Source organism: Periplaneta americana, chromosome 9, assembly GCF_040183065.1.
Source record: "Periplaneta americana isolate PAMFEO1 chromosome 9, P.americana_PAMFEO1_priV1, whole genome shotgun sequence".
NCBI classification, from domain to species: domain Eukaryota; kingdom Metazoa; phylum Arthropoda; class Insecta; order Blattodea; family Blattidae; genus Periplaneta; species Periplaneta americana.
The window spans coordinates 115,593,263-115,606,942 of record NC_091125.1 but is presented as its reverse complement, the minus strand read 5'-3'; the positions used below and the strand labels follow the sequence as shown (position 1 = coordinate 115,606,942).

The following is a 13,680-nucleotide window of genomic DNA, read 5'->3' as shown; positions in this document are numbered from 1 at the left end:
TCAAAACAATAGAATTTTTATAAAATATTCGATTGTACAAGGTCCGAAATGTTAAGTATGTTAAAAACTTGTATAAAACAACAAATATAACCTCTGGATGTAAAGGGTCCGGAGGATAAGTAAAATGGGTCAATAAAAAGAAACTAAATCACCCTGTCAAATCCTGTATTCGATCAAAATCTCAGAACTGCATTTGCACAATTAAAATCAAACCAAGAAATGGATTCGGAACACCTCAAAATCTGTGCTTCAGTGGCTGACCATGATAATATCTTTGAAAAATATTGGAGTGCAAGAGGTCAAATGACTTTATTGTCAAACTCCTAGCATTAGAAAACAACAACAACAACAATTAAAATCATTTCCAAGAGCGTCATGTAGGCCTAAAGTCGGCCAAATTGCATATTCTCGACAGTCACAGTCATATTTCCTACAATGTAATAAAATATGTTCGACCGTAAGTGGTACACAGCATATATCACACTCCGGCTGAGGCTCACCACATAGGAGATAACCATGTGTCAGACGACAGTGGCCAATTCTCAACTGGGTGAGTAAAACATCGTGTCATGAAGCTCTTGGAGACAAATCCGAAACTCGAACAGTATTCTTTATACTTCGTAATTTGTTTCTCTCTTGTGCAGACCAATCTCCTTCCCATTGCCACCATATTGTATATTTCAGGTGATTTTGAATATCTTCCCACCTCTCGCGTCAATACACCTGAGAGCAATTCATAGCACTGTCCCTTGTTGCAGCATCAGCTGCCTTGTTACCGGAGATTCCAACATGACCCAGAATCCACACTACTCCAATCTCAGAATCAGAGCTTAGGAGAGTGTGGAAAAGCTCCTGGGTTCTCAACACAAACGGATCATCAGAATTCAAACACTGCAGGGACTGAATGGCACTTAAAGAGTCGGAGTAGATAAGGAATCTGCCCCGGGGTTGTCTAATTAAAAACAATAAAGCTCTGTAAAAAGCGTAGAGTTCAGAAGTAAAAACACTGGTATACTGGCTCAATTTATATTTAAATATCTGTCCATTAGCAACAAAGGAACAACTGACATAATCACTTACATGGGGTCTGTCAGTAAAAACAACCGGTAAAGAATAATTTGGAAATGGGACGATTGGAGAATGCTGGGTTTGTAGTGAAAGATATGCCCTTGGGCAGAACACTATGAATGAATATGGAAGTTAAAATATTTATGTACACAACTTATTATTATCATGCTATTAACAGCAGCCTTCCTAGCCAAAATATCTGGGTTCAACTCAAAGTAAGTTCTAGAGATTTTTGTAGTAGACAAACAATGTTGGATCACATTTCCTTGAATTACTCCTTCCGTTTCCTTTGGCCTAATTCTATGCACAACTTCCATAAAATGAAATATATGTACCGACATTATTATATGTCCAGATGATAATCTGTCTAGAGGAAAAATCATCAGAACAAGAGAGAGACTCATTTATTCAGGCTAATAAGCAGAATGATAAATACTAACAAAGACAACAACATTAAAACTTTTTAATCGCTATACAAGATACCATACCACAATGGACAATATCAATTGATTATAAAATGCCAGGTTAAGGAATGGGCAGGCACCACTCACCTCCAAACTTGGTCTCGCTGACAGACAGGATGGCTGCAAAGCCTTTGAGCAGTTTGGAGGAGAGGTCACTGTTGGCCAGAACCACACAGTTCTGTTGGTTGTCTCGGCAAAGAGCCACCAGTCGTTGGATGCAGTGCACCAGGCTCTGCAGGTGTGTTGACTCATTTGGGCGCTCTGGACAAGATGTCAATATCCCAGATGACATCTCGTAGTACCTGCAACACACTTGTCTGACTTAGCTGCACTCTTGTGAGGAGGCTTAGTCATATACATCACCATGATCATCATCACTACTCTCACCAGCATCATATCATAATCTTAATCATCACAGCAGCAACAGCTTCACCATCATCACCACTATACTGGTACTTACTTACTTATGGCTTTTACGGAACCCCAAAAGTATGAGCTTTTTGAAACCAAACTGGATGACAGAAGCTTCTCAACCGAATAATAACATGCATTTCCCATATTTATTCTGTGTTTAATTTCCTCCCGAGTATCATTTATATTTGCTACTGTTGCTTCAAGATATTTGAATTTTTCTAGTTCTTCAGAGGATAAAATAAATTTCCAATTTTTATATTTCTGTTTCGTACAATATTCTGGTTACGAAACATCATCATATACTTCGTCTTTTCGGGATTTACTTCCAAACCTAGCTCTTTATTTGCTTCAAGTAAAATTCTCGTGATTTCCCTAATCATTTGTGGATTTTCTCCTAACATATTCACAATCATTGTTACCATAACAGATAAATTCTGCAAGACCAAAAAATTAATCTTTACATAGATGTGCAGCTGTTCCGTTTGCATTGAGCTGAAATCTTGTGAAGAAGCAATTAGAGGAATATACTGTAGATTTCAGTTTGTCTGTATCTTAGATTAAATATTTGACAACAAATACAACTCACTGAAAGCATTTACAAAGCAAATAATTTAAACATGCAGCATTATTTGCTTCTAACACTTGACTGCTTTCAACAGTTTCATGTTTGGAATAGTTCGTATCTGAAAACAAATATGAAACTACAAACAAAGGTGTGTGCAAATATTTTTTTTATTTCATAAAGAATAATTTCTAAAATCACACGAAGCATGTATTAGCAGCATGTGATGAATAACCTATAAAATTGAGGAAATATAATTTAGACTACTTATCACATTTTGAATATTGATGACTCCGAAGATACACCAATGATGGTTATTTATTTAATGTACACAGAAAAGCCATGTCCCACACCAAACTTCATAGAATTTATCGGGAGTTAAACCTCAGCCCATTTATAGAGTACATTCCTGAAGTACTGGTAACGCAGGTTGAAAGAAATGACGGAAGTTTTGTAGTGAGTACACATACGAGGGTGTTTTGAAAAGTAATGGTTCCTAATTTTTTGTGTTATTATTAACATATTTCGGAGTACTAGCTACCACATACTCTGTTCAGTTAACTTTCCTGCTTCACTGAAGCAAAGTTTCGTACCTCTGCCAGTAGAGAGCTCTGAATTATAGTCTGAAACATGGTGACATGTAATAGCATTATGTCAGTGCATCTGAAGCAGCGTGCTGTGATAGAGCTTCTAACAGGAAAAAATGTGGCCCTGATTGACATTCAACGGGAGAATGAAGACTGTTTATGGAGATGAATGTGTAGATATCAGTACTGTGCGATGTTGGTCTGTTCAACAGAATATCATGATTAGTTAGAACTTTGTAGATGTGGTAATTGATCTTCCTAGACGAGATGACCCGAAATAAAATTTGAGCTTTTCAGAATCAGTTTTACAATGGACTGAAAATTCCCACATAGTATGAAAACCAACTCATATGCTCTAAAATAACATATGCTGTGTTACTTACAAATGGCTTTTAAGGAACCCAGAGGTTCATTGCCACCCTCACATAAGCCCACCATCGGTCCCTATTCTGAGCAAGATTAATTCAGTCTCTATCATTATATCCCAGCTCCCTCAAATCCATTTTAATATTATCTTCCCATCTACGTCTCGGGATCCCTAAAGGTCTTTTTCCCTCAGGTCTTCTAACTAACACTCTATATGCATTTCTGGATTCACCCATACGTGCTACATGCCCTGCTGTCCATCTCAAACGTCTGGATTTAATGTTCCTAATTATGTTAAGTGAAGAATGCAAAGTGTGCAGTTCTGCATTGTGTAACTTTCTCTATTCTCCTGTTACTTCATCCTCTCAGCCTCAAATATTTTCCTAAGCATCTAATTCTCGAAAACCCTTAACCTCTGTTCCATTCTCAAAGTGAGAGTAAGTTTCACAAACATACAGAACAACCGGTAATATAACTGTTTTATAAATTTTAACTTTCAGCTTTTTCGAGAGCAGACTGGATGATAAAAGCTTCTCAACAGAATCAATCGATCAATCTTCTTAATGTATCCAGCTGTTTGCTGACAATATAAAGTCCACTGTAGTCTATTCACTTTTTGTTTTTCATGAGAAATGAGGGGTATTTTGTTCTCAATAGAATAACAACAGGCATTTTCCATATTTATTCTTCGTTTAATTTTCTCTCGAGTGTAATTTATATTTGTTACTCTTGGTCCAAGATATCTGAATTTTTCCACCTCTTCAAAGGATAAATTTCCAACTTTTATATTTCCATTTCGTATAATGTTCTAGTCACGAGACATAATCATATACTTTGTTTTTTTAGGGTTTACTTCCAAACCTATCTCCGTACTTGCTTCAAGTAAATTCCTGTGTTTTCCCTAATCGTTTGTGGATTTTCTCCTTACATATTCACGTCATCCACATAAACAAGAAACTGATGTAACCCATTCAATTTCAAACCCTCCCTGTTTTCCTGGACTTTCCTAAGGGCATATTCTAGAGTAAAGTTAAAAAGTAAAGGTGATAGTGCATCTCCTTGCTTTAGCTCACAGTGAACTGGAAAAGCATCAGACACAAACTGGCCTATACGGACTCTGCCATATGTTTCACTGAGACACATTTTAATTAACCGCACTATTTTCTTGGGAATACCAAATTCAATAAGAATATTATATAGAACTTCTCTCCTAACCGAGTCATAGGCCTTTTTGAAATCTACGAATAACTGATGTACTGTGTCCTTATACTCACACTTTTTCTCCAATATCTATTGAATACAAAAAATCTGATCAATAGTCGATCTATTAAGCCTAAAATCGCATTGATGATTGCCAATAATTTCTACATAACGAGTTAATCTTTTCAAAAGAATATTAGACAAAATTTTGTATGATGTCAATAAAAAAGATATTCCTCGAAAGTTGCTCCAGTTAGTCTTTCCCCCCCTTCTTAAACGTAGGTACAATAGCCGCCCAGAACAAGGTTACCGTAAAGTGGGGTGACTTTGAACGCCGAGGTGACTTTGAACAGCAATTTAGCGCCCTTCTAAATTAAATGCTGTACCCTATTTCGAAAAAACTGAACTAATTTATTGACAACTTAAACAGTTTTTTCGCAATTGGGTACAGAATTTAATTTAGAAAGGAGCTAAATTACTGTTCAAAGTCACCTCAGCGTTCAAAGTCACCCCACTTTACGGTATATCTCTTATTTCTCGTAAGTTGACTTTTTAGTGAATAATGGTTGTTAATGATGCGCTATGTGTAATGCTTGTACTCATATTGAAATCAGAAGACATGTCTGATTGTCAATCTAGTTCTAAAAAATTAAAAGTATGTACAGTACAATGTGTTTTTTCCCCCCCATTTTTTAAGAATATCAGTTTTGCTGGTTACAACCTTGTTCTGGGCGGGTATTCTATGGATTCCTTCCATTGTTCTGGTACTATTTCCTTTTCCCAATATCAAGTGCCATATATATACTACTTTTTTATAATTTTCAGTATTATTATTATTATTATTATTATTATTATTATTATTATTATTATTATTATTATTATTATTATTATTATTATTATTATTATTATTATTTTGTAAATTACAGACATTAGTGACTTTATGTCATTTTATAGTTTTTTTTTTTTTGGCGAATTCTATGTATTAACAGAATCTGGGCACTACTTCCCCTTCTCTCAGAATGAAATGGTAAGAGATAAAAAACTAAGATTATATACTATGCTGAAATCATTACTTCTATGACTGACCTCTTGTTGAGGTGCACGAGCAGCTCGACTGCCAGCAAGCAAAGAGCAGGGTGTGCAATACTGTGGGGCACCCTCATTACAGCAGGGATGGGTGTTGCAACAGCTGTGGTGGCAATGGAACTGCTCGACTCATCTTCAATATCCCCACCCACACAGCTGGTGGCGCCGCCTGCTCCAGAGACCCCACAGCTGTCCAGTACTTCTACATCTGCCTCATAGCCTTCATCAGCTGTCACATAGGCCTCGCTGCCCCCCTCACTGCCATCACCAGCCTCTGCCTCGTCCTCATCCTCCCCTTCTGACACGCATTCATCCCATGCTGCGCCTCCTCCAACCCCAGCCAGTAGTGAAGGCAACTGCAACACCAATTCGCAAGCTAAAAAATAGTATGGTGCATCTCCTCTTTACACGGAAAAAATTAAAAATTGATCTTAATCCTTTCCTTCTGCTCATTAGCCTTCTCCATAATCTTATTTTATAGAAATTCTTTTCTTCATTATATCTACTATAAAACATATACAGGGTGTTCCATTTATCATGTGCACCTATTATAACTTTTTTGTTTGGATAGGTATTGGAATTTTTGTTTTTGAGCATTATGTTAGAACGAGAAGCTAACAGGAGTATGGAGATTTGGTGCATGTAACTACATTATGGTACATGATACACGTGACGTCATCAATTTTTCAAATAGCACTACATACTTTAATCATGTTACATTGATTGCACACATTAAGACGAGTTCAAAAATGTATCACAATGTCACCTTCCTAGTCAATAACAACAAAACGAAACAAAAACGTACTTCCAATGTGATAATTTTACGCTTTGAGAGTCACAGAAGATGTTCCAAATGGTAACCATTCACATTAAAGCACATTCGAAAGCGTTCCCCGAAAGACGGTATGACTGCCTGGCATGTTGCTGGCTGAATGGACACACAAGCCTGTTGAATGCGTTGCTGCATGTCGTCTGGTGTTGTCAGAATGCTCTGGTACACACTGTCCTTTACAGTTCCCCACAGAAAGAAGCCGAGTGGCGACAGGTCCGGAGAACGTGCAGGCTACTGTACGTGGATTGTGACGTCGACAGTCGTCGTGGTTTGTTTACATGTTAAGACAGCAAACACACAACACACGACGTGTACGGACGTCAGTTGTCTTTCGTTTTGTGTAAGTTAATGCACAAGATGAATGGGGCACCACAACAAACGGCACATTCTGATGGCATTCATCTTGCATTTTGTTGTTGTTATTGATTGGAAAAGTGACATTGTGATACATTTTTGAACTCGTCTTAATGTGTGTAATCAATGTAATATGATTAAAGCATGTAGTGCTATTTGAAAAATTGATGACGTCACGTGTATCTTGTACCATAATGTAGTTACATGCACCAAATCTCTACACTCATGTTAGCCCCTCGTTCTAACGTAACTCTCAAAAACAAAAATTCCAATACCTATCCAAACAAAAAAGTTATAATAAGTGTACAAGATAAATGGGACACCCTGTGTGTATATCAATCGTGGTCTTCCTTGTGGCGTTTCTATCACATGTGCAAGTCTTTTTAATTCAGTTATGGAAATTAAATTAAATTCACATAATTTAAAAGAAACTAAGTGAATTCACAACCTCGTTATCCCAAAATTCTTACCACAAACTACACATATAGTGTGCATACATGGACATGCATATTATGTGTGATCTTCAAATTCAACGTGGAACAATTTTCAGCACTCACCTTGGGCTTCTTGTTGGGTGGCAACATTTGCTCGTGGCAACTGTGCGCGACAGCACAGCGCAGCAGCACATCGCATAGCTGCCGCATGTTGACACTGCGGTCCACATCGACACTTAACAAAGCCCTCTGCAGACATTCCACCACAGATTCGTTGCTGACAGGAACACCTGACACACACAATCAATTCCATAATTCACAAATAGACTGATCATAAGATTCATGTTATTTCTGACTTTTTCTTTTAGTTTTATTGTCAGTCGAATTTCCAGTTCAATAGACATGCACTTAGAAAAACACAATGGCAGTAGTAATGATGATAAGAACTTCAAATTCTTGAGGAAAATTGCTATAGTGCTTCAGAATTAAGAAAATACCATTTAGAATATAGGCACCTTCTTAGTGGACTCCTCCTTCTTTGCAATATAATTAAAATAAGTTATTTACGTATTTTCTAACGTATACAAAATAACATAAATATAACTCAAAATTTTCTCGGGCTTCCAGCCATGTCATAAGTTGGTGATCCACCGACGTTTCGAGGATGTTCATCTTCCTCATCTTCATTTTTTTTAACCCTGAAGATGAGGAAGAAGAACATCCTCGAAACGTCGGTGGATCACTAACTTATGACTTGGCTGGAAGCCAGAGGAAATTTTGAGTTATCACGTTGCCAGGAAAGCTTCAGTAGTAATATAAATATATATCTAAACACTGTAACTAAGCATTGCTTCAAATATAAATGTTTTATATTGCTTATAAACAGACTTATAAACTAGTTTGTTTTATTTCCAAAAACCGAATAAGTGGAATAGATTTACTTCTGTTATTTTATATACGTTAAAAAATACGTAAGTTTTTGGATCTCATAAGTTATAATGAAGTTAAAAATGCGTAGACCATATTAGCCACAGATAACTAACACATTATTTTGCTCTTAATTTTCTAAAAAGTTACCGTGATATCTTCTGTACATATTCTTGGTCCATATAAAACTATAAAACTAGCCACTTTCGATCACAGGTTACATACAACTGACGCCAGTGGGATTTGCCTGAGCTGTCATAACAGCAGATGAGCCATCTGTATAATCCCATGCACATCTGTGTCATTACAATGACTACTGTCACATTATCTGTTCAATTCTTATTTGTTACTGATTTTCCTCGAGTCAGTGTAATGAAGAAACTAAAATACAATCAATTGCATTCGTATATACGTATCCAGAGCCTTACAACAAAATAGGATAATACAATTTTTACTTTCTCATTATGAAAAATTATTTTATTTTATTTTTTGCATATCATACTTAGAAAATCAACTAGGGGTGCCAGCTCTCTGTGTACAGCAATGTCTCCTATATTACTGGCCATATTTTGTTTATATTAAGTTGTTGTTGTTGTTTGCTAATGCTGAATTTCTGACAATGAAGTAATTAATTCTCTCGCTCTCCAGTATTCTTCACTCAAGGACGCCAAGTTGATAGTGGCCAGGCAGTGATGAAGATGATTTTGATCCATTTCCTCTTGAAGATCACATAAGGGGCAGACTGATGGCGGAGATATTCCAAACCTGTTTATATTAAGTATCTACTGGTATAATATGCCAATTCTTACCCGAAATAATGCATATTAAAAGACTTCTTTTTAGTACTAGTCATTACTTTATTTGGGTTAGATTTATGGCTTGTGTTGGACAAGCTCGTAGTCCAGGTAACACAAGGGTTTTCTCTAGAAGTTCCGATTCCTCTGTGGTATCCCATCTCACCTCATCGTGGAGATAGCATAAACCTGCCTCCTATGGCGCACTCTGGGCAACAAATTGGTCTACTCAACTGGTTTCATAGGGTAAATGACGAACAGTCAAGTACGCACAATAAGAAGGGGAGGGGGGGGAAGGCAACATTATTTGGTTTATTTGGGTGTGAAGTTATCGAGTTAGAACAAATTGAAATTCCGACAGTGGAATTTTGTGACTGAAAGGAAAGGGACATGAATTTTTTTTTCTAATGTTGTTGTTATTTTCTAATGCCAGGCGTTTGACAATAAAGTCATTTGACCTCTTGCACTCCAATATTTTTCAAAGATATTATCATGACCAGCCACTGCAGCACAGATTTTGAGGTGTTCCGAATCCCATTGCACAATGGGCAGTTAGGGGACTGATACATTCCAATTCTATGCAGGTGTTTGGCCAAACAATCATGGCCTGTTGCCAATCTAAATGAGCTACAGACGATTTTCGTGGTAAATCGGGAATTAACTGTGGATTTTGATGCAGAGAGTTCCATTTTTTCCCTTGGGATTGAGTTATCAAATTTTGTTTGTTGAAGTCTAAGTATGTAGATTTAATAAATCTCTTCACAGAATAATACGTAGATTTAGTAGCAGGTCTGTAAGTAGCAGTGCTGCACTTCTTTGCTAAAGCATTCGCATTCTCGTTTCCCAGGATTCCACAATGGGATGGTATCCATTGGCATACAATTCTTTTATTGAGTGATATTAATTGAGAGAGCATTTTAGTTATTTCTGCTGTTTGAGATGAAGGTGTGTGTTTAGAGACGATTGACAGAATAGCTGCTTTGGAGTCTGACAATATAACTGCATTCCTCTGACAATATAACTGCATTCCTAAATTTATTGATGTGGCATAGAAGATTCCTGAGACATTCACTTATTGCAATGATTTCACCCTCAAAACTTGTTGTTCCATATCCAAGAGATCTATAATTTTTTCTAATGTTTCCACACCGCATAACTGACAAAATTACCTCTCTTTGTCTTCCAACAGAGGACAGAGGGCGTCTCAGCCATTTTAATGCGCTACTTACTGAACAGGTAGCTTAATCTGCTGCAGAAGATGACTGATGACATATGAAGAGTGTGATGATGAAGGCCTACAGATTTAGTTAAGAATTGAGTACTATCTCAATATTTGCCTGGGGAAACTAGATAAATCACGAAAAACCCAAATCAAGATAGTCGATCCTTGGGATCGAACCCCAGGCATCTGAATACAAGGCATGAATATTAAACACAACACCACCGTGCTCTGAAAGAATTCGTTACAGTCAGTTTGACAAACCTTTGATTAATTTTTCAATTTCTTTACTATGTAAATTTTTAGGAAATTACCTGATTGACTAGTTTCGAAGTGTTTCCAAAACAATGAATACAACACTTCGAAACTAGTCAGCCAGATAATTTCCTAAAAATTAACACAGTAAAAAAGTTGAAAAGTTAATCAGTGATATATAAGTGTTAAAAGTGTATGTAGAACAATGAAGAATCAAGATGAAATAAGTCATTTGGTACATTAATATTTTCGTTATTTTAATTACTACATAATACATACTATAATGAGGAATAGCATAATTTAATGACCCATTTTTATGCTAATTTTCATTTCAATCTCTCAATAAATGCCATAACTAAATTTCACATTTCCCCCTTCAAAATATCTTAGACAAATACTGTACCGGTAACCAAGATAAAAATTAAAATAATAACCAACTCACAATTTAAAAGTTTGTGACCTACTGTTCTGTGTTAAATAGCTAAAAAATTAAGGTCCATCTATCAAAAGAGGCTTAAAACATACGACGATGTAACAACACTTTCTCACTTCCTCCCGAGAAAATAAGAGTAACTGAAGGATAATTCAAAATGAAAAGAAAATAAAGCAATCATTCCTTAAAAATAAAGAGAATTTCTAATTATCATAGCTATAAATATTAAGAATATTTATAGGCAGTTGATATGATTAAAAAATTGGTCATCATCTTCAAGGTAATGTGAGTCATAAGTTCTGAAGGTTCACTTTACTCCACATAGTACACACAAATATGTCAAGGTCTTCCTAGATCTCTTAGTCACAATGTTTGTATTGTACTAGAATAGTGAAGATGGTAATCTGTATCTGGCAATTAGGGAATGCAAAAATATCATCTCAGCTATATTTATGCGGTATCTTTCTTTCTTTTTGCAGCAAATTCCAACATTCACTGTTGTAAAGAGAAACTGGTTTTGTTTTTATTCTTTCTCCTTTATGGATTATATCATTTGACCTGTTCCGACCTCAGCCCACCTCTTCCCAGGGGTGCTTAAGTCACATCTTCCCTTTTTATAATATAAACCAAAGGGAGGATAGAAGCTCATGACTCTTTACCTTGAATTATCCTGTGGAGAGATGAATAACACCTTTCTCTTACTATGATGTAAACACTCAAAATTGTGGAATTTGAGAATCTGGATCATATTTTAATTACTAAGAAATAGACGTAAGATCATGTGGTGATAAAAAAAAGTGGATAATTTAATACAGAAAGCGCTTCGAATATAAGGAGCTTTGACAAATAATTATTTATGAAATAAAGCAAAAATTATAATAAAGAAAGCAGTTGTGTCTCTATTTTGATACAAATGGCTGAAGCCAGATCTCATACTTGTAAAACTGTTTACAACAGAACAGTTGAAACGGAAATAAAGATATACAACTTGTACAAGAATAGATCATAGAGCAGAATAGAAAGGAAAATAAATTAATGGGATGTTCACAACACAAAAATGAAACAGAACGAAAACAGAATACTAAAACTAGAGCAGGATAGAACACCAAAAAAATTCCAAGTATTGACCACCCAAGCAAATGATGGAAATACTGTACTGTGAGTTAAACAGGCTACAAGCCTAATTGTAAATATTTAAAATAGACTTTAAAGCAACAATATGAATCTTGACAGAAATTAGTTCACAGGCATACAACTTTCACTTGACACAAGGCAAACAAACGAAGTTCACTGAACGGACTTTGAACGTTTGTGTTAACTGCAAAGGCAAGTTATTTCTTCTGAGAACATAGTACCTTATTAACGACCCTTTTAAACTACAGAATGGTGATAATGGGGGAAAAGTAAGAACTGAAATCTGCCTCACAGCCACATTCTCCGCCGTAAATCTCGCAAGAATATTGAGAACTGAACGCATTTCCTACCCTGATGATACATTTTTGGTGAAAGTGATGTAACAACTGAAAATGTGAACACTGACTTCTCACAACTCTGATATTTTCAGGTTAAAGCATTTTCATCTGATAATGTTTGTGCCACAAATCTGTTTAGTTTCCAATGACGCCATATCTGTATTATACCTTTAGTTGTGTAAAAATATTTTATGTGCTGTGGCTCAAGTTGTAGTGCGTAAAGCTACATATCTGCTTGTCTTGGGTACAATTCCCAGCAAGAAAGTGGAGAATATCTCCATGCTACTGGGACTGAATTATTTTATAAACGAATTATATCAAACAAAAAAAAATTAAAATATAATTTGACATATTCTACCCCTTTACCTCCAGGCTTATTTGTCTCATGAGTGATGCTTTATTGGTGTCATTTATGAGATTCAAGTCTATCTTCGGACAGTTGACTAACTAAACAATAAACAATTTGATGCAAGGAATGAGCGTATGATTGTCTAATAGGTCTCTCAACTAGCTATTTCACGAACTAAGAGAAGATAATTAAATATAATTTATTAAAATATAAGCTAACACACTAACAATAATAATGCGACGAAAGAGCCCAGTTGCTGCATTCGAGACAAAAACATGTTAAAATTGACTAGATTGACATTTATTCAAGATAAACTGTCTACATAAAACAGTGCATGATGTGCAAAGGCATAGATACATTAACAAGTAAGAACAAGGGGGACAGGGTTGCTCGCATCAGTGACATTTTCTCAAGTCACACGTGTCCCCTGGGTAGTGCAATATGAGCAACAATTCTGGTCAAAGAACATCTGCTTCAATGCATTGAACTGAAGAAAGAAGCACAGCAGCGCAGAAATCTGAGTGCTCTTTACTGGGAGGCAAGAAGCAAAATAAGTTTAATGATCCCAAAAGCGGCCATTGGAAAACAACAACAAATAAGAATCACCTACAAAAATGAAAAGCTCTGAACTGAGACAATTTTGTTAATGTTTAGTATAACTGCACCAACAGTCAAACCAACAAAATGTGACAAATTCACAAAATCCTTGAAATTGCTAATGCGAGTTCATTGATTTTTCCACCAAACCATCCATTTGTAAACTAAAAGTGAGTTCTACCTAGACCACTATGCAATTATAGTTAAACTCTGAGCTCGACACAATTAGCAGATAAATATAAACTTACTATTAGACAAGTTTCAAGA

At 36.0% G+C, this 13,680-nt stretch overlaps 1 protein-coding gene across 5 annotated transcripts in view; it reads right to left on the bottom strand.

Annotated features, from left to right (window-relative positions):
• mv (lysosomal-trafficking regulator mauve) overlaps positions 1-13,680 on the bottom strand; it is a 120,815-nt gene that overhangs the window by 83,461 nt on the left and 23,674 nt on the right. For all 5 annotated transcript variants that reach the window (XR_011333988.1, XR_011333989.1, XM_069835670.1 and 2 more), the window contains exons 12-14: positions 7,491-7,657; positions 5,748-6,103; positions 1,620-1,834 (exon numbers count right to left, since the gene is read on the bottom strand). Coding sequence is in view for 3 of the 5 variants with exons in the window: in XM_069835670.1 (XP_069691771.1) it covers positions 1,620-1,834; positions 5,748-6,103; positions 7,491-7,657 (738 nt within the window). In the remaining 2 variants the exon portion in view is untranslated. The remainder of the gene's footprint in view (positions 1-1,619; positions 1,835-5,747; positions 6,104-7,490; positions 7,658-13,680) is intronic.